General features: G+C 35.1%; 1 protein-coding gene across 20 annotated transcripts in view; it reads left to right on the top strand.

Annotated features, from left to right (window-relative positions):
* The window catches only part of DCAF6 (DDB1 and CUL4 associated factor 6), a 158,143-nt gene that overhangs the window by 74,388 nt on the left and 65,079 nt on the right, over positions 1 to 18,676 (top strand). For 12 of the 20 annotated variants that reach the window (XM_021089469.1, XM_021089465.1, XM_021089466.1 and 9 more), the window contains 3 exons: positions 269 to 362; positions 1,257 to 1,376; positions 4,739 to 4,987. In XM_021089469.1, coding sequence (XP_020945128.1) covers positions 269 to 362; positions 1,257 to 1,376; positions 4,739 to 4,987 — 463 coding nt within the window. Of the gene's footprint in view, positions 1 to 268; positions 363 to 1,256; positions 1,377 to 4,738; positions 4,988 to 14,440; positions 14,612 to 18,676 lie in introns of all 20 variants that reach the window. The other 8 variants (XM_021089456.1, XM_021089455.1, XM_021089449.1 and 5 more) reach the window with 1 other exon arrangement.

The raw sequence follows: 18,676 nt of genomic DNA, 5'->3' as shown, positions 1-18,676 counted from the left end.
TCAACATAATTAGATAACTTTCCTCTTGTCTGCTGGAAAGTGATACAAGCAGGATTAGATACCACATTTACATGATTTCAAAGTTGCATTCAGACTCTTTAGGGTGAAGATAATAAGTATAGGCTGTCAACATCAGTGGATATTTATGGCTCTTTTTTGATATTTTGATTTAACATCTCAGTAAAGAAAGTGAGAAGATGGAAAGAATCTACTAGACTTATAGTGTGCTTTAAGAATTGAGCAAATGAGTTTTCTTCTCATCTTTTAGTTACGACAGCCTCCAGTTAAGCGTTTGAGACTTCGTGGTGATTGGTCAGATACTGGACCCCGAGCAAGGCCTGAGAGTGAAAGAGAACGAGATGGTAACTGTACTTCGGTCAACTTTTTTTTTTTTTAATAGGATATGTAAAAATTAATGTTTAGACTTGTTTCCATTTTTTTGCCATTATAAGTGATGCTGCAACATCTTTGTATATACATCTTAGAGTACTTGTACAAGTAAGTGTGCTTTAGGATAAATTCCTAAAAGTGGAATGAATGTGTGGGTCACTGGATGAGTACATTTTAATTTTGATAGTAATCAAATTACCTTCCAAAAGTATGCACTACTTTGCATTCTCTCTCAAAATGTAAGACTGTTCCGTTTGTTGCCACATAAAACATTGGGTATTATTGAACTTCTTAATTTTTGCCTTTTGTACGTATCATAAAGAGAAATGAAAACTCTCAGTTCCAACCTGAGAGTTTTATGAGAGCACATTAAAAAAATTTTTTTTCCTATGAAGTGCTCCCCCCTCCCCTGCCAGGGCCACACCTGCAATATATGGAAGTTCCCAGGCTAGGGGTCTAATTGGAGCTTAGCCGCTGGCCTATGCCACAGCCACTTCAACGCCAGATCCGAGTCGAGTCGCGTCTGACCTACACCACAGCTCACAGCAACTCTGGATCCTTAACCCACTGAGCAAGGCCAGGGATCGAACCTGAAACTTCATGGTTCCTAGTCAGATTCGTTAACCACTGAGCCACGACGACGGGAACTTCCTTAAAAAGTGCCTTTGATAAGCATAAGAAACTGCTACACTGGGGAGTTCCCATTGTGGCGCAGTAGAAACAAATCTGACTAGTAACCATGAGGTTTTTAAAAATTTTGATTTTTTAAAATTACTTTCATTTTAAAGTCTTTCGAATATGTTTTTGCATTAATGAAAAATCTTACTTTATTACTAAATTCACTGATAAGACCTGTGTTGTCATAGGAGAGCAAAGTCCCAATGTGTCACTGATGCAGAGAATGTCTGACATGTTATCACGGTGGTTTGAGGAAGCAAGTGAAGTTGCACAAAGCAATAGAGGACGAGGAAGACCTCGACCCAGAGGTAATTTTTCTTATTAATTGGAAGTTATCAGAAAGCTGACAAAAACTATTTATGAAGGTCAGTTTTATTTATATCATCTGATGTGCACCATGTTTTGTATCTTTAGTAATCACAAGATTCTTATTGTATTGTGTGGGACAGTATAGGACAAAAGGTATTTGGTATAATTTGTTCCTCCAGTTCTACTACATCTAGCCCTAATTTTTTGCTTTTCTCAAAAAAAGTAAGAGTCTGCTATTCCCCATTGCAAGTTCTTTTTGTATGTACTCTAAGAATGGAAGTAGATAAAACTCTATAGATATGTAAATGTTACATAACTGAATAGTTTCTCCTTTTGGTTACTTATATACAACAGCTGTTAATTATTGTTTCTGGTGTTTGCTGACCTGTTTTCTTTTTTTGTCTTTTGTCTTTTTAGGGCTGCACCTGCGGCATATGGTGGTTCCCAGGCTAGGGGTCTAATCGGAGCTATAGTTGCTGGCCTACACCTCAGCTACAGTAACGCCAGATCTGAGCATGTCTATGACTTACACCACAGCTCACGGCAACACTGGATTGTTAACTCACTGAGTGAGGCCAGGGATCAAACCTGCAACTTCATGGTTCCTAGTCGGATTCGTCTCCGCTGCGCCACTACGGGAACTCCCTGACCTGTTTTAATATTTTGGTTCACTACCTTCCAGTTTTGGTCTTTGGGAAATTACCTATCTCTGTCAAAAATGAGGAGTATGAAAGTTAACTGTTAAATGTTTTAAATCCCAAAATGAAAAATTGTATTGAATGTCATCCATAAACAGTTAAGTTCTGCATATAAACTTAAATTTCTTAGACAGTAGATTCACTTAAGAGTTATTAAATTTGTGCTTGAATTTAAACTAAGAAGTATTTAAATCAAGATGATTGAAAGAAAAACTTTCATATTTTGTGATAGTTGCATCTTCTTTTTTTGGGTCTTTTTTTAGGGCCGCTCTCACGGTGGCATATGAAAGTTCCCAGGGTAGGGGTTGAATTGGAGCAGTAGTGGCCAGCCTTTGCTGTAGCATAGCAACGCGGGATCCAAGCCACATCTGCTACTGGGACCTACACCACAGCTCACAGCAACACTGGGTCCTTTAATCCACTGAACATGGCCATGGATTGAACCCGTGTCCTCATGGATACTATTTGGGTTTGTTACTGCTGAGCCACAAAGGGAACTCAGATGGTTGCATCTTTTAAGACATGAACTTGATTAGTTCATTCATTTTTCTTTTAGTAATCTAGATTTTCAGCAAAATCAATGCAGTGAAATTTTTGTTGTTGTTGTTTGGGGCTGGGGGCTGCGCCTATGGCATGGCAAGGTTCATGGGCCAGGGATCAAACCTATGCTACAGCAGCAACTCAAGGCACAGCAGTGACAGCATCAGATCTATAACCCACTAGTCCACCAGGGAACTCCCCCAAATGAAGTTTAGTTGATTTATAGTGTTGTATTAATTTCTGCTATGATAGTTAATACGTATGTATTCTTTTCCATTATGTTTATCACAGGATATTTATATAGTTTCCTATGCTGCATAGTAGGACCTTGTTGTTTATGCATCCTATATATTTTTTAATTTTTTAAATTTATTTTTTATTAGAGTATAATTGATTTAGAGTGGTGTGTCAATTTCTGCTGTACAGCATAGTGACACAGTTTTATATATATATATATATATATACACATTATTTTTCTCATACTATCTTCTATCATGTTCTGTCCCAAGAGCATCTTATATATAGCAGTTTGCATCTGCTAATCCCGAACTCTTTATCCTTCCATCCCCCACCCTCCTTATGCCTTGGCAAAAATGTGTCTTCTCTATCTGTGCATCTGTTTCTCTTTCGTAGATAAGTTCATTTGTGTCATGTTTTAGATTCCACATAAAAGTGGTAACGTATAATATTTGTCTTTCTCTTTCTGTTTACTTCACTTGAGTATGATAATCTCTTGTTGCATCCATGTTTCTGCAAATGGCATTATTTCATTCTTTTTTATGGCTGAATAGTATTCTGTTATATATATAAACTACATCTTTATCCAGTCATCAGTCAATAGACATTTAGGTTGTTTCCATGTCTTGGCCATTGTAAACAATGCTGCCATGAATATATGGGTGCATGTATCTTTTTGAGTTGAAATTATGCTGGGATATATGCTCAGGAGTGGGATTGCTGGATCATATGGCAACTCTATTTTTAGTTTTCTGAGGAACTTCCATACTGTTTTCCATAATAGCTGTACCAGTTTATATTCCCACTAACAATACAAGAGGATTCCCTTTTCTCCTCACCCCTTCCAGCGTTTATAATCTGTAGATTTTTTAAATGATGACCATTCTGACCAATTTCAGGTACCTCATTGTAATTTTAATTTGCATTTTTCTAATAATTAGCAATGATGGGCATCTTTTCGTGTACCTGTTGGCTATCTGTATGTCTCCTTTGGAGAAATGTCTATATAGGTCTTCTGACCACTTTTTGATTGGGTTTTTTTTGTTGTTGTTATTGAGTCATATGAGCTGTTTGTGTGTTTTGGAAATTAAGCCCTTGTTGGTCACATTATTTGCAAGTATTTTCTCCCGGTCTATAGGTTGTCTTTTCATTTTGTTTATTTGTTTCCTTTGCTGTGCAGAAGCTTTTAAATTTGATTAGGTCCCATTTGTTTATTTTTACTTTTATTTCTGTTACTTTAGGAGCTGAAAAATTAGGGAAATTTTGGATGGTCATTGAGTATTCTTAATTTTGCAGATAGCACAAGGCCTAGCACAACACATAATAAACATTCAAGCCTTTTAAAATCATGACTGTATCGTGATTTTAGCAGTTAAAACATTGCTATTAATGAAATGGGAATCAGAAACTTAATCTTATTCTGACCTATTTGTAGCTTTACTTGTCAATAAAATTTTTTATTAAATATTTTACCAAGGACCTCATGTTATGAAGTAGAAATATGTTAATATAAATCCATTATTCTGTTGTCTGGCTATTAAATCATAATTATTATCGTCAAATTTAAGGGACCAGGCACTATGTATAGGCATCTCATAAGCTGTCGTATAGTTTTGTCTAAGTTAAGCTACAGTACTAAGCATTTTGCTTGAAAAATTATTTTAATAAGAATTTGCCGTGGATGGATTTTTACCCAGATGGACCTAGTAAACCGGAAGTGGGTGTACTTGATATCCTGAAATCATCTGTTTCTCTGTGTGTGTATGTGTGTTCATGTGCGTGTGTACACTCAAGTGCACTTGTATTTCTTGAACATATCTCTTTAGAGGAGATGGTTTTAGCAAGCATTCAGTATTGGCATTTGCATTAACTTGTGTTTTTCAAAGGTGGAACAACTCAGTCAGATGTTTCAACTCTTCCTACGGCCCCATCAAGTACTGATTCAGAAGTGGGTGAAACTGCAATGGAAGTAGATACTCCAGCTGAACAGTTTCTTCAACCTTCTACATCATCTGCAGCATCAGCTCAGGCACATTTGGCATCATCTTCTACAGAAAGCCCTCATTCTCCTTCTCCAGACAGTGAACAAAGGCAATCTGTTGAAGCATCTGGACATCATACACATCATCAGTCTGGTGAGGATGTTTTTTTTTAAATAGCTGTGTTTCTGATGATTTCTAATAATGAAAATTTCTTTATGAGCTATTTTGAAAGATACTAAATCACATCAGCTTGTTCTTGCTGTAATAAATGATCAAAATGACATGTAATATGTGAATGTGTAACTTAAAAACAAAATTCAAGTGTGCCTAACTTGCATGAATTTTAACAAATAGCAGGAATCTTCAGTTTACATAAGACAGTTCTTTAAATGATGTAAGTACCAGCAGATAGTCTTTTGATATAGTTTAATGCACTTGTTAGTTTTATATAGACCATTATAGTCCAAAATATCTCTCTTAGACTTATTTGGTTGTAAGTCTGTATTAAAGTGATAGTGAAAATATAGCCCTGATTATTATTAGTCCCACTTGTGTTTATATTTTTTTATTATTTTTCCTCAAATCATGAAGTATTTTTAATACATTCTTTATGGTGCATTTTATGTGATCTCTTGTCAACAATATATACAATTTACCACAAGAATGTTTCTCCTGTATTTACATGAAAAAAATTTTTTTTTTTACAAATCCTTATTGTTTTGGTATTTGATATTAGTGAAAAAAATCAACTCCTAAATTCTGTTAAAACACAGTTTCCTTTCAGTATTATAATTCCTCATGTTCAAACTTCACCCCAGCTGTGGAATGTACTAGTATTTACATCAGTAATTTTTAGCAGATATGTCTGTAGTTTACTTGGCATTTTAACTGTTTTTATTTATTTATAATAACCAATAAGCTGTTTATTCATATCTTTCTTTGGTTTTTTCCAAGGAAGTATTTTATTCAACATATAATAAAAATATTTGCAACTAAAGATACAGTTGGCAGGCCTAAGCTAAAGCCTATAAAAAAATTCCTAACAGTTTAACTGCCAAGTTGTCACCTTATTCTTGCTTCTCTGAAATCTGATGCCAAATCACCAAACATGAGGTATTTTAATTTAAGTATTTTTTTATCAGTATGTATTCCATTTTTGGTAATTAATTTTCAGTTTCTACGGGAATAGAAGCCAGAGTCAATTATGTAACTGTTAATACTTGTGTATAATTTACCTATAATAATAACCTAAGGAAGAGCCATAACATTAGGTTTTCCACACGCTAATTGACATAGAATTTTGAGTTATGAGAAAATAAATATTTTTTTTTAGGGTTTGGGAAGTTGGGACTCAGTTAAAAGTTTGCTTTTCAAAGCATGTAAAATTGTTAAAAATAAAGACTTTTTAAAGTGATTGCATTCTTGGGAATAATCTTAAAGATTTTGATCAATTATAAGTTGATCAAAACTTAGCAAGAGGATTCCCTAGCTCATGTTCACATTCTACTGAATCTTAACTAATTCCAGTTGTTTCTCCAACACATTTCTAAGTAACCTACTTAGTTTGGAGGTTCTTTTTTTCTTTTTGTTATAGATACTTAAGACATTTTAATATTACATTTCAGGTTACTAAATTTTTAAAAAGTATTTGACATAAGAATTAAATGCAGTAGTCATTGAATCATTGAAATAGAAAAAAAGCATTTTTTTTTTGGTGATGATCACATAATATTGTTTGAACATTACTTGGCACTTTTGCCTAAACATTTTCCCAAGGAAGTAAGGAAATACTTTTACCTAGTAGGTTATAAAAAGAACTTTGGTTGACTAAACTATGGAAAATTGGAATATTTCCATGTTACCAAGATAGTATTGCTATTAAGGAACATATAATATAGCATCCAAAGATTATGTCTGCCAATGTTTTGACAGTAGGAATAGGCCTTTCATAATCCCAGAGTTTAGCATTTTAACAGTAAGGACTTAATGTTTTTTATGTTTTGTTTTTCTCTCAATCTTTTATTCACTTCTAAGTCCAGATGGATTTGTGCATAATAGGAATTTTACATGTAGGTGGAGTGTCCTATTAGAGCCATGATTTCTATTATTGCCTTGCATAGAGATAGAGAAAATGAAAAAGGATACTTCTTGCCTTGCTGTGCATATCTCTGTATGTAAATGTATCTTCGGTTCATGTCCCTTGCATTTCCTCTGTCAGTTTTGCTGGCATGAAGGAGAGGGATAACAGTGCTGTGAAGACTTGCCTGGCAAAACTCCATCTCTGATTGAACCTAATTATTTGCCTTTTCTCAGTCTGCAGTTGAGTCACCGAATATTAGTGGAAAAATGACCACAGATTTCACTGGGTACTCAACACTGCATCAGAGCAGTCTTGAACACTGTTGCTCAACAACTGGTCAAAATGTCTCATTCTCACCTTCATTTCTCTCAAGCTTTTTGCACCATCCTTTACTTTCATCCCACCCCTCAGGTGATAGATAACCTTCTTTCATTCACAGTGGGGGGTGGGAAGCATTCACTTTCCTACTTTCAAATCTCCCAACTGTACTCACATTGTCTGTGACAGAAGCAGTCACATTTGGGGAAGAAGTGTGTCTGCTCCTAAAAAAGGCTAGCCAGTGCAGTTCCCATTTCTTTCCAACTTCTCTAGGACTTTGCTCCTTTTCCTGCATTGCTCACCTTTCTGCTGAGTTTTTCCTTTCTGCTTCAAACATGCTCTGTTATTATCTTCTGTCTTTTACATATATTGTCTCCATTTTCTTACCATTTTTCATGGCATGCAGAAGCTTGATGTTGGACCTCAGTTCACAAACTAGAAATTGAACCTGGGCTTCAGTGGTGAAAGCACTGAGTCTTAACCACTGGACCACCAGGAAATTCCCTCATCTCCCACTTATTTATCAGCAAACTCCAATCTGCCTTTCACCCTCCTTTTTCACTGAAACTTTTTGTCAACGTCATCAGTGACTTCCGTTTTACCTAATTTAGAGTATTCTTTGTGGAGTTCCTCTTGTGGCGCAGCAGAAAGGAATCCGACTAGGAACCATGAGGTTGCAGGTTTGATCCCTGGCCTTGCTCAGTGGGTAAATGATCCAGTGTTGCCATGAGCTGTGGTGTAGGTTGCAGATGTGGCTCGGATCTGGCATTTCTGTGGTTGTGGTGTAGGCTGGCAGCTGTGGCTCCAATTAGCCCTAGCCTGGGAATCTCCATATGCCACGGGTGCGGCCCTAAAAAAAAAAAAGTATTCTTCTTTGTTACTAGATTTTTTTTTTTTTTAACTGTGTTGGAAATTTTTAAAAGTCATATTTGTTTAAGGTTATAAAATTCAAACTATGGAAAAGTACAAAAGGTAAATTAAATCCCCTCTCCACCCACTGGGGTTCTTTCTCCTCAAAGGCAACCACTATTAAAAGTGAGGAAAATGTCAGACAGAGGAAGACAAATACTGTGTGATATTGCTCATATGTGTTACTAGATTTTTTTAACGCAGTTGTTTTTAACACAGTCTGTCACTTCTTTCCTGAAACACTTTCCTTTTTTGGCATCTGTGACGCCACTTTTGCCCTTTTACTCTTATTACCAACTCTGGCTGGTTTTCAGTAACCATTTTTTAAGTTTCTTGTTCTATCATTACTTCTCAGTATTTTAGTAGATAGGACCCCTTAGTCTGTGTTCTCTTCCCTACAAGCATTCTATCTCTGGTTAATTGCATCAATTCCCATAAGCATTTAATGGCTCCTCTAAGTTGACTCCCAAATGTATATTGATAGTCTGATCTTCTACTTGGGTTAAAGATTCCTTTGTTCAACTGTTTATTTGACATTTCTTTTTCTTTGTCTTCAGGCGTCTTATGTTTAATGTGTCCAAATTGAAACAATTTATCCTCCTACCCTTCCCATTTCACTGATATGTTTCATCTTGGTCATTTCATTCCTTAGTAAATTTTAATTACTTCCCATTTGCTTGTTTTAACAGCCAATGAGTTATTGATTCCTTGATTTCCACACCCAATCCTTCAGCAATCCTGTTGGTTCTGTATCTAAAGTATGTTCTACTTCTTTCCATCTCACATCATTGTGGTACACCTTTTGATCTCCTTTCATTTACTCTTGTTCCCTTATAATTTATTCTCCATACAGTAGCCAGGATGAGTATTTTAAAATGTCAAATCAAACTATATAACTTTGCAGTTAGAAATATAAATACAAAAGGAAAAAGCTCAAACTCCTTACTGTGGACCTAGAAGAACCTAACATGGCCAGGCCCTTGCTTGCCTCTTTAGCCTCATTTCATACGACTTTCTCAGTTCCTAATCATCATTATACTCCAGCTGTGCTGGTTTTCCTTCAGTTCCTTCAATGTGGCAAGTTTTCTCCTATCTCATTCTTTCTGAGTCTGAGCATTTGTACTTATTAATCTGTGTACCAGAGGAGCTCTTCCCCTGGCTTTTTTCCTTTTCATGGTTCTCAGTGCATGTGTCACCCAAGGGAAGTCTTATAACGACCCTAGATATATATTCGTCTTCCTTTCCTACCTGCCTTAAAATTTTATTCTCTTTTATATAGCCCTGTATTTCCTGAAAAGCACGTGTTAGAATTTGTAAGTATTTTACTTTTATTGATTTGTTGATGACTTATTTTCTCTTTTTAGAATTTGCTCTCATAAAGACATAGACATTTTCTATCCTGTTCTATGTAAGCCTCTTTTTCCTCCCAGCAATAGTCACTCTTCAAACGTACTGTTAAGATTGTTATGTTTAGGCTAGTATAAGCTATATAATAGTTTTTACAGTTTCAGTTACATTTCATTTGTTCTGGATATTTCCAGTAGTCTCCCCAGATTTGATGCTGTCTAGGGGAGATGCTGTGAATGGATATCCAGTCATTTATTGGCTTTGGATCTATTATGTGCCTTTGGCTGTCCAGACCACACAAGACTGAGTAGATATTTTTCCTTACATCATTCCAGAAATATTTTATGATAATTTACAAAAATACTTAAAATAATTTTTATAAATGATGAAACCAGGACAGACAAATATAGGTAGGAAAAAAGTGGAGCTACAGGGAGGCAAATATTATAAAATGCATATGTGAAGAATAGTGGGTCTAAAGGGGCTACAGAGTTGGCTTTGGGTTTTATAGCTGAATTAGGAAAATGAATATACTCAAGTAGATTCTGAAGTCAGTTGATTCTTTTTTTTTTAATTTTTACCTCACCCTTCATTTTCTTGAATTTTGATTCACATAGTCCATTTGAAACTAAATTCTATTTATAACAAGTATTTCATAATAACTATAAAATATTTTTTTTTCTCACTAATGCCTATTAGACATTACATTTAGTTGTTTCTGAAACTAAGCCTGAAAGTATCTTCATTTCCTATGTTTTTTGTAATTTTTTCCCCATGGTAAGGAGCTTCTTATAATAAGAGAGGGTTAAATGTAGCAGTCATTCCATCATGTTATAGCTTAATTACCTGCTTTGGTCTTATTTTATTCTACATAAAAGAATTTGATTAGAGAGGTAGTGTCTTTTGATTGAATGGGAGTATCAGTACCTGCAAAATTCATTGTATAGGGAGAACTTGCCTTGAGAAGTGAGTCACCTAAAGGATCCCTGTGGTCCAGTTAATGGACCACTCAGACCATGAGCATTGAGTTTTTTTATGATAGTATATAATATAGCTTATGCATGTATTTCTGCTTATGTACAAATTATTGTGTCTGCTTAGATTTACACATTTATTTAGGTCTATCAGAATCTTTATAGCTAAATTGAGCTCTGTAGAAAAATTCCTGGGAAAGTAAGAACTCTGTTGTATATCATAGAAAAGCAAACCTTTCAAAGCCCAGATATTTAGTTTAGAGTTTCCTTAAATAGGATCAGAGTCTAGTCAGATAAAGTATAGGCAATTTATAGCTTAGAAATAAGTGGAAATATTAGGCTAATGACCACTCTGGGGAAACTAAAGAAGAGATCAAAGAACTTGGAAGTCAGTAAAAGAGTTACCAGTTCTAGAAGAAAAAAAATACGTAAGAATCACCTGGACAAAGGAGCAAGTTAGGAGTAGAGGACAGTTGATAGCAAGCAGGTAGAGTGCTAACAAATTAGATATAAAAATAATCCAGAGTCCAGGACAAAAGATCCTATGTATTGGAAGAAAGATAGGACTTAAAGTTAGAACCAAATGGATCTTTGTTAGATCAACTGTAGATTATTGTTCTTTTATATCAGTAGGAATTGCCATTGTGGAGACTAGCCTGGAGTCTTTAAGAAGAAAACAAGAATAGGGTTAGTAGTTTCAGGAGATGAAAGTACAAATTTCCTGTTAGCAGCTCCTGACTCATTGTTGATAATTTTTTGTTACTGTTTTTAAAATTCAGCCCAAAAGTATTCATTGTATTCACTTTTAATTTTGGCTAATGTTATCAAAAAACTATTTCTCCAAGCATTTATTCATATACAGTATATTTTTGTTTATACATTTTTTAAAAGGATGTAATGTGTATGTATCTTATGTGCCTGGAATATTTCATACTGCCAGCAGAATTATTTGTTTAGTCTGGTGTATCTCCTGGGAATTTTTAATTCAGTATTTGCCTTTCCTAGTTAGCTGTGTGATGATTTCTTTCCCTAGCCTCATTTTTTAATAAACTGGAATCGGGGGGCTACATACAACCAAAAATTCATCTTTGAAAAACACTAGAAGCATTAAATTAATGGTTCATGACATTATCATAACTAAATATTAATTTTCCAAGTTACAGAGAATCACTACTTGTACTTAAAGCCTGCTTTTGATTTGCCAGTCACCTAATGGGTCTAGGGTGGAGACTCATATCCCCATAAAACATTTGGCAGTGAAAGAGAGAGCATTTGAAACAACAGTGAAGTAGAGTGAATTTTTTTGTGATGTTTTTTCAGTATTTTTAACAAAACTTGACATACCTATAATCTCTCTCTGTATGGTAATTTCTTTTGAAGTATAAATTGACAAATACTTGATGGCTGTATAACAGTGCTTTATTTTATATTGCTAAAAGTCTTACTATTATGCTGACAATGACTATGGTATATGTATAGACGTAAAAAGAAGGCACTATACTATTGAGCATCACAATTTATTTATTAATGAATACTATCCTACTTGGTACTGGAGAATTTTCTAGGAGGAACTAGCAATGAAGGACTGTGATGATACTTGCATTGTTAAATCTTAATTGCCAATTGAATAAAATTCTTTATAAATATAGGGCATGATAACAAGAGATTAGTGTCTCTGGCATGATTGGTTCTGAAACAGTAAACCAAAATTTTCACTTTTATAATCTATGTAAAAAAGGCTGAAAATTATTTAAAGGTTGTATAATTTGCTGTCAGTGTCACTGAGAGAAATTTCATGTGCTCCCTCTGTCAAATCTACAGCTATTGAATCTTCTGCCCTTATATTCTGCCTCCCTTTTGGTTATGCATTTGCCTAAACCCAATTCCTCCCCTTTTCTACTGCAGCTCATCTCCCTTGATGTACTCAAGGACATAGTTGCTGCATTTGCCCATTTCATCGTCTTTCTTTCTTCTCCTAATTAAACATTGTCCCTCACCATACACACGTGTCTATTATCCCCCACACTGAAACAAACCTCCCTTGGCTCTTTATTCTCCCACCAACATTCATCCTATTTCTCTGTTCTCCGTTAGCAGCAACACTCCTAGGGAAAGTGTATGTACTTTGGAGTTCCCATTGTGGCTCAGCAGCAACAAACCCAACTAGTATCCATGAGGACACGAGTTCCATCCCTGGCCTCACTTAGTGGGTTAAAAGATCTGCATTGCTGTGAACCATGGTGTGAGTCACAGATGTGGCTCAGATCCCGCATTGCTGTGGCTGTGGTGTAGGCTGGCACTTACAGCTCTGTTTGGACCCCTTGCCTGGAAACCTGCATATGCTGTGGGTGTGGCCCTAAAAAAACCAAAAAAAAAAAAAAAAAAAAAAAAAAAGGATATATGCTTCGTCCTCTACTTAATTGCCTCCCCTTTCTCTTGTAAGGTTTTGGCTCCTGTGATTTCACTGAAATGGCTCTTGTCAAGGTCTTGTGTGTGATTAGTTCTCAGTATCTTTTTCATTTTATCAGCAGCATTGGACATAACTGCTTACTTTATCCTTCTTGACACACTTTCATCACTGAGCCTACAGAACTCGGCTCACTCAGTTTTCCAGCCTCCTCACTGGCTTCTCCTTACTCTTCCTGTTCTTCCTTCTCTTAATCACAGAAATGTACCAGAGTTCAGTTCTAAGACTTATTCTCAAAGTGGCTGAAAGTAACATCATCAGTGGCATCCAGATTTATTGATGAATTTTAGACTGTTAAAGTCAGTCCCTACTCAGTTTCTCCAGTTGGATATCTGTAAGTTGTCTTCCCTCTACTGCTACTTGTTCCTTCTCCATTCTTCCCTGTTGCAATAAATGGCAACCCTATTTTACTGTTATTTACACCAAAAACTTTGGGATCATTCTACATCTGAACTATCAGCAAATTCTTCTTCCATTACTGGTAATACATCTCCCACATCCAGATACACTTGCCCCTCTGAACATTTGTACTTGCTCCTTCCTCCCCTTGAAACACTCTCCCTCTAGATATTCTGTGTGGTTTACTCCTTCATATCTTTGAGGTCTTTGTTCAGAAATCATCTTATGAGAAGCCTTCCATATTGACCATACATACAACAACCACCACATCCCCATTACCTCCGTCCCCCCTACCTTACTTTGCCCAGTTTACTTCAAAGCAGTTATCCCCCTTGACACTACACATACATACATGGATATTACATATATGTATATATGTTCACTGATGTCTGTTTTCCTCTCAGAACATAAACTCCAAACGAGTAGGAACTTTTTTCTCCCCAAAGGCTAAAACAATGCCTCCTACATAGCAGGCAGTCGGTAATCTCTGCAAAATTTCATGTTATGTTGTATCTATGACCACTGCTTCAGATAAAGTTTAAGAAAATATTAAAGATTATGTAAATATTTTTCAGCTTAAAAGAAGTAAATGATAATTCTAACATAAGAAGAAACATTTTAGCTGAAAAATATATAACTTTTACTTTTTAAAGGGCTTTCTTAATAAATTCCAAGAATTGTTTCCAAATGCATAACTTTTTCATAATTTTAATTATTTGATTGAAATTAGTAAAGGAGTTTTTTATGTATAAATTAGGTGGGATACCTGATATTTTTTAGTTTTTCTTAGTATTATAAAAAGAAATGAAATTAGGAATGTTCACTTATAAGTGTTTTGCTTATGAAAGATTTTGTTTTCATTCTGTTACTTAAATATTCTTAGAGAACTCTATATGTCTAACTCATCATAGGTAAACAAGAATTTGGGTGTGTGTGTATCATTTATTGTAATTTAATGACCAGTAATTTTTTATGAGTAGCTTTGTGTTTAGTACTCCTCTGTGTGATGTGTGTTTTATTTATATACCCATCTCTCTTTAATGTGTAATCAGATTCTTACTATTTTCTATGTTGTTACTATCTGTTCACATTTCTTTTCCTATCTGTGTTAGAATTTCTAAGAGGGCCTGAGATAGCTTTGCTCCGTAAGCGCCTGCAACAACTGAGGCTTAAGAAGGCTGAGCAGCAGAGGCAGCAGGAGCTCGCTGCGCGTACCCAGAAACAGCCTTCCACTTCTCATCAGTCTTCTCATGAGGGCTCTTCACAGGACCCTCAGGCTTCAGGTTATTAATGTCAAGTGTCCTTAAGCAGCTGGTAGAGTTGGTTTTAGCATTGCTGCTGTGTAATAAGAGGCTTCCCTTTTCCCCTTCCAAAGAGAGCTGATGCGCTTGCAGCTTTTCCCTCCCTTTCTTGCATATGGTAAAATTTATCATCACATGGCTAGAAGGACAAACTGGTGGCAGCACTTGCTAGAGAGATGAATATAAAAAAATTCATTATTTTATTTGTAATTTTAGATAAGAGCAAATATTTATTACTTTTATGGCAAATGAGCTACTATCTAATAATCTAGTGTATTTAGAGCCTGCATTGATACTTCTCTTGAAATTCCCTATATGCTGAAATGATATCCATGCATATGACTACTTCTTTTTTTTTTTTTTTTTTTTTTTTTTTTTGCTTTGAAAGTTAACCACTGTTTCTAGTCTCATATAAACCTAGTAATGCTAGATTTTAGAATTCTAATGTTGTTTGGCCATACTAGCATGCTGAATCAACCATTCCCTTCTGTAATTATTTCAGAAATTTTAATACTTATTTATTCCTCCTACACATCATCAACTTTATGACTATAGGGTAGCAGAAATACTCTAGTCTTATGTTCCTGTTTTTATGCTATAAAACTCTGAAAAGACAGTGATAATCTGTGCCACTCTTTTTTTCATTGAGTATTTTAGTGGCCCAGTATTTTTAATGGCCAAAAAGCTCATGATGCTCAATAAATATTTGTTCAAAGAATTTGTGAAAAATATAGCATAAAATAATCTTTCAACTTAATTCTTTCAAGATGGGATAAAATACTATATGTTCTGTACTATAGGTATTATAGTAGGTACTACAAACCTTTGTTTAGGAATTAGATTGTCTCTGGGTTCTCATACTAATAAGATTACACTACTGTGCTAGATTTAGTTTTGCCACCCTAATGAGTTATAACTTAGGGCTTAATTACTTTGTAAACTGATTAAATTACTTGGAATTAACTTGTGTATTAGTAAAACTGGACAGCCTCCACTAAGTGCTTTGATAACAAAAGCGTATTATATAATACCATGGTGAAATACAAATAGATTTAAATAACTGCATTATAGGTGTGATATTTGGAACAAATTGTGGATCTGATTTTTTTTATTTAATATTCTATTAATAGAGGGAATATCAGTTAAGCAAAGATGTCTCTGACTTTTTGTTTTGTTTTGTTTTTTTTGTTTTTTGCTTTCTCTAGGGCCACTCACGTGGCATGTGGAGGTTCCCAGGCTAGGAGTCTAATTGGAGCTGTAGCTGCTGGCCTACGCCAGAACCACAGCAACATGGGATCCGAGCTGTGTCTACCACTTACACCACAGCTCACAGCAACGCCGGGTCCTTAACCCTCTGAGCAAGGCCAGGGAATGAACCCATAACGTCATGTTGCTAGTCAGATTCGTTAATCTCTGAGCCACAACGGGAACTCTTCTCTGACTTTTTTTTTAATGTAAAGAAATCTTTTCTGATACTTATAACTGACATGAGAGTTTGGCTTAGATTACAGAAGTGACATTTAATAAGACATTTTACTATGATTTTGTGCTATGTATTAAGCACTAGCTCAAGGGTTTTAAAACTAAAAATTTTCAACATATAAAACAAAAAGAGGGAAGATAAAATGTCCTTATGTGTATAAATATTTTTAAAATACTGAAATTTAGCAGATAACAACCAAGTATTAAAGTGAATTTGAATGTAAAACAAAACTGTTTACAGTATCAGTAGAGAAATGTACATTGTGGATTTTAAGAAACTGTTGACACTCAGTCTTTATGTCCAGTTCATCAATTTGAATTGAAGCAAGTTCTTTTTAGAATCGGAAAGCTTTAGGGTGATTCTATGGTCTCTGTAAAATAAAATGATGTTTTCCAACATCTGAGCATAATTCTTATTAAATAGTATCTAGTTTGGCAATTAGTCTATTTCTGGTGATCTTTAAAAAGCCACAGTTGAGTTAAACACTTTTTTTTTTTTTTTGTCTTCTTTTTTTGCTATTTCTTGGGCCGCTCCTGCGGCATATGGAGGTTCCCAGGCTAGGGGTTGAATCGGAGCTGTAGCCACCGGCCTACGCCAGAGCCACAGCAACGCGGGATCCGAGCCGCGTCTGCAACCTACACCACAGCTCACGGCAACGCCGGATCGTTAACCCACTGAGCAAGGGCAGGGACCGAACCCGCAACCTCATGGTTCCTAGTCGGATTCGTTAACCACTGCGCCACGACGGGAACTCCAAAGCACTTCTTGGTTTTGAAGTTGAAAAACATGTTATTTTAGTTTTGTTATTAAACAACATATTGGGCCCCTGAGGCTCTCCACGTGGACCAATACTGAGTGGCCTTTAGTGCTGTCACTCAATGTATGTTGTTACCTTCACCTACAAGGTGAAGTACTTCATTTATACCATATGCTTTTATCATAGCCTTCATAAGAGACCCTAGAAAGCCTAATCTGTAACATGCCCTGGGTTCATTTGTTAGTGCTATTTTTATCTTATTCTGTCCTCACATGTCAGAAACACTATCAGGTATTTAAAAACTTTAACAGCAGTTAAATAATGTTTTATTTGTTTACAAAGGACAGCTAATAAAGTCTATGTATTTTGGCCATTTAGTAAATGGACAAGAAAAGATGAGTTGATCTAATGCAAAATTCTTCATTTCAGAACATTCAAATTATAAAAATACAGAATAGTAATTAAATTTATGAAATTCAACAGGAAGGTAGGTTTTATTTGAATAACAATTGGCAGAACATTTTGTTATATTTCGTAATATATAAAGATAATTTTATTTATGTGTATTATGGATAGTAATTGATCCATTTGCTCATGTTTAGATGCTACTAATAAAATCATCAGTGAGGGTAGCACAAAAATTAACATTCTGGATTATAACTTTTTAACAATATAAGAGGGTACAATTCTCATAACGCATTTTCCCGTTATATCATTATACAGTATCCCCAGCAAGTGATGATACCCTCAGTAAATGATATTTCTATCATCTTCTCACCTATTTAAGCGTTTTAGGTGTATATTATTCAAAGGAGACATTAATGTGATTTGGAAACCAAGAAATGTTAGCAAGTGTAGAATTTCTGAATGATTACATTGCCTGGCAGATATTTTATTCTTTTTTCAAAATATAGGACTCAGGAAAGTCTTCTGTGAAAGGCTAAGTGTAAGATGAATCTATAATACTTCATTTCTATAGGAAAATAGGATCAAACCATCAAATCATTTTGTAGAAATAATATACATTTGAGGGTATCAAATGGGAAGAGGCCAAATTCCAGTATTTCTTGGCAATTAAAAACTGAAACATTATTCCAAGGTACCAAATGCTGTTTAAAATGAGCTGTATAAGATAGATGTTAGGATATATTTAAAGTGTTCCCTCCACCCCATTTTTTCAGCTGTGAAATCAGGATTTCATGAGTAAGTTCTAATATAAAATATATAAAAGTGACACTGTTGTGATTTAATATAGAGTTAAGAAATGACAACCCAACTGTTTGCGCCTCTTGCCACCTCTGCTCCCTGAAGCACGTTTTGAAAACCACTGGTCTAAAAGAATTTTGACACCTATAAATGATAATTATTCATAGCTAACTTTCAAAATTTTTATTTTTCAAACACACTATATATTACCTCAAAATATTTTCACTTTATTTAAAAAGGGCATTTTTTTTCCCTAGGCTTTTAGGAAATGAATCACAACTTATTTCTAGCCTTAAGAAAAATCACAGAGATGAATTTGCTTTCATCAGATTACTGCCTAGGTTGTTAGACTGGATGAGTTCTTGTCCCTGGCTTTATGCCTCTGAAATTGTCTTTCCCAATTACTGATTTATTTGGAAAGTGTGGCCTGCCATAATTCATAGAGATGGCATAAGGTAGCGAATACTGTATGAAGTTTTTATACTTCTACATAGAGTAGTACACATAATAACGAACTATCTTAGTTATAGTATCTTTAACTTACTACCTTAAAATGTCCTCATATTATTAAGGCCATGCACTCTGGGTTTTGAATGAGCTG

This window comes from Sus scrofa, chromosome 4, assembly GCF_000003025.6.
Source record: "Sus scrofa isolate TJ Tabasco breed Duroc chromosome 4, Sscrofa11.1, whole genome shotgun sequence".
Taxonomy (NCBI): Eukaryota; Metazoa; Chordata; class Mammalia; order Artiodactyla; family Suidae; genus Sus; species Sus scrofa.
This window is presented reverse-complemented; position numbering and strand designations above follow the sequence as displayed.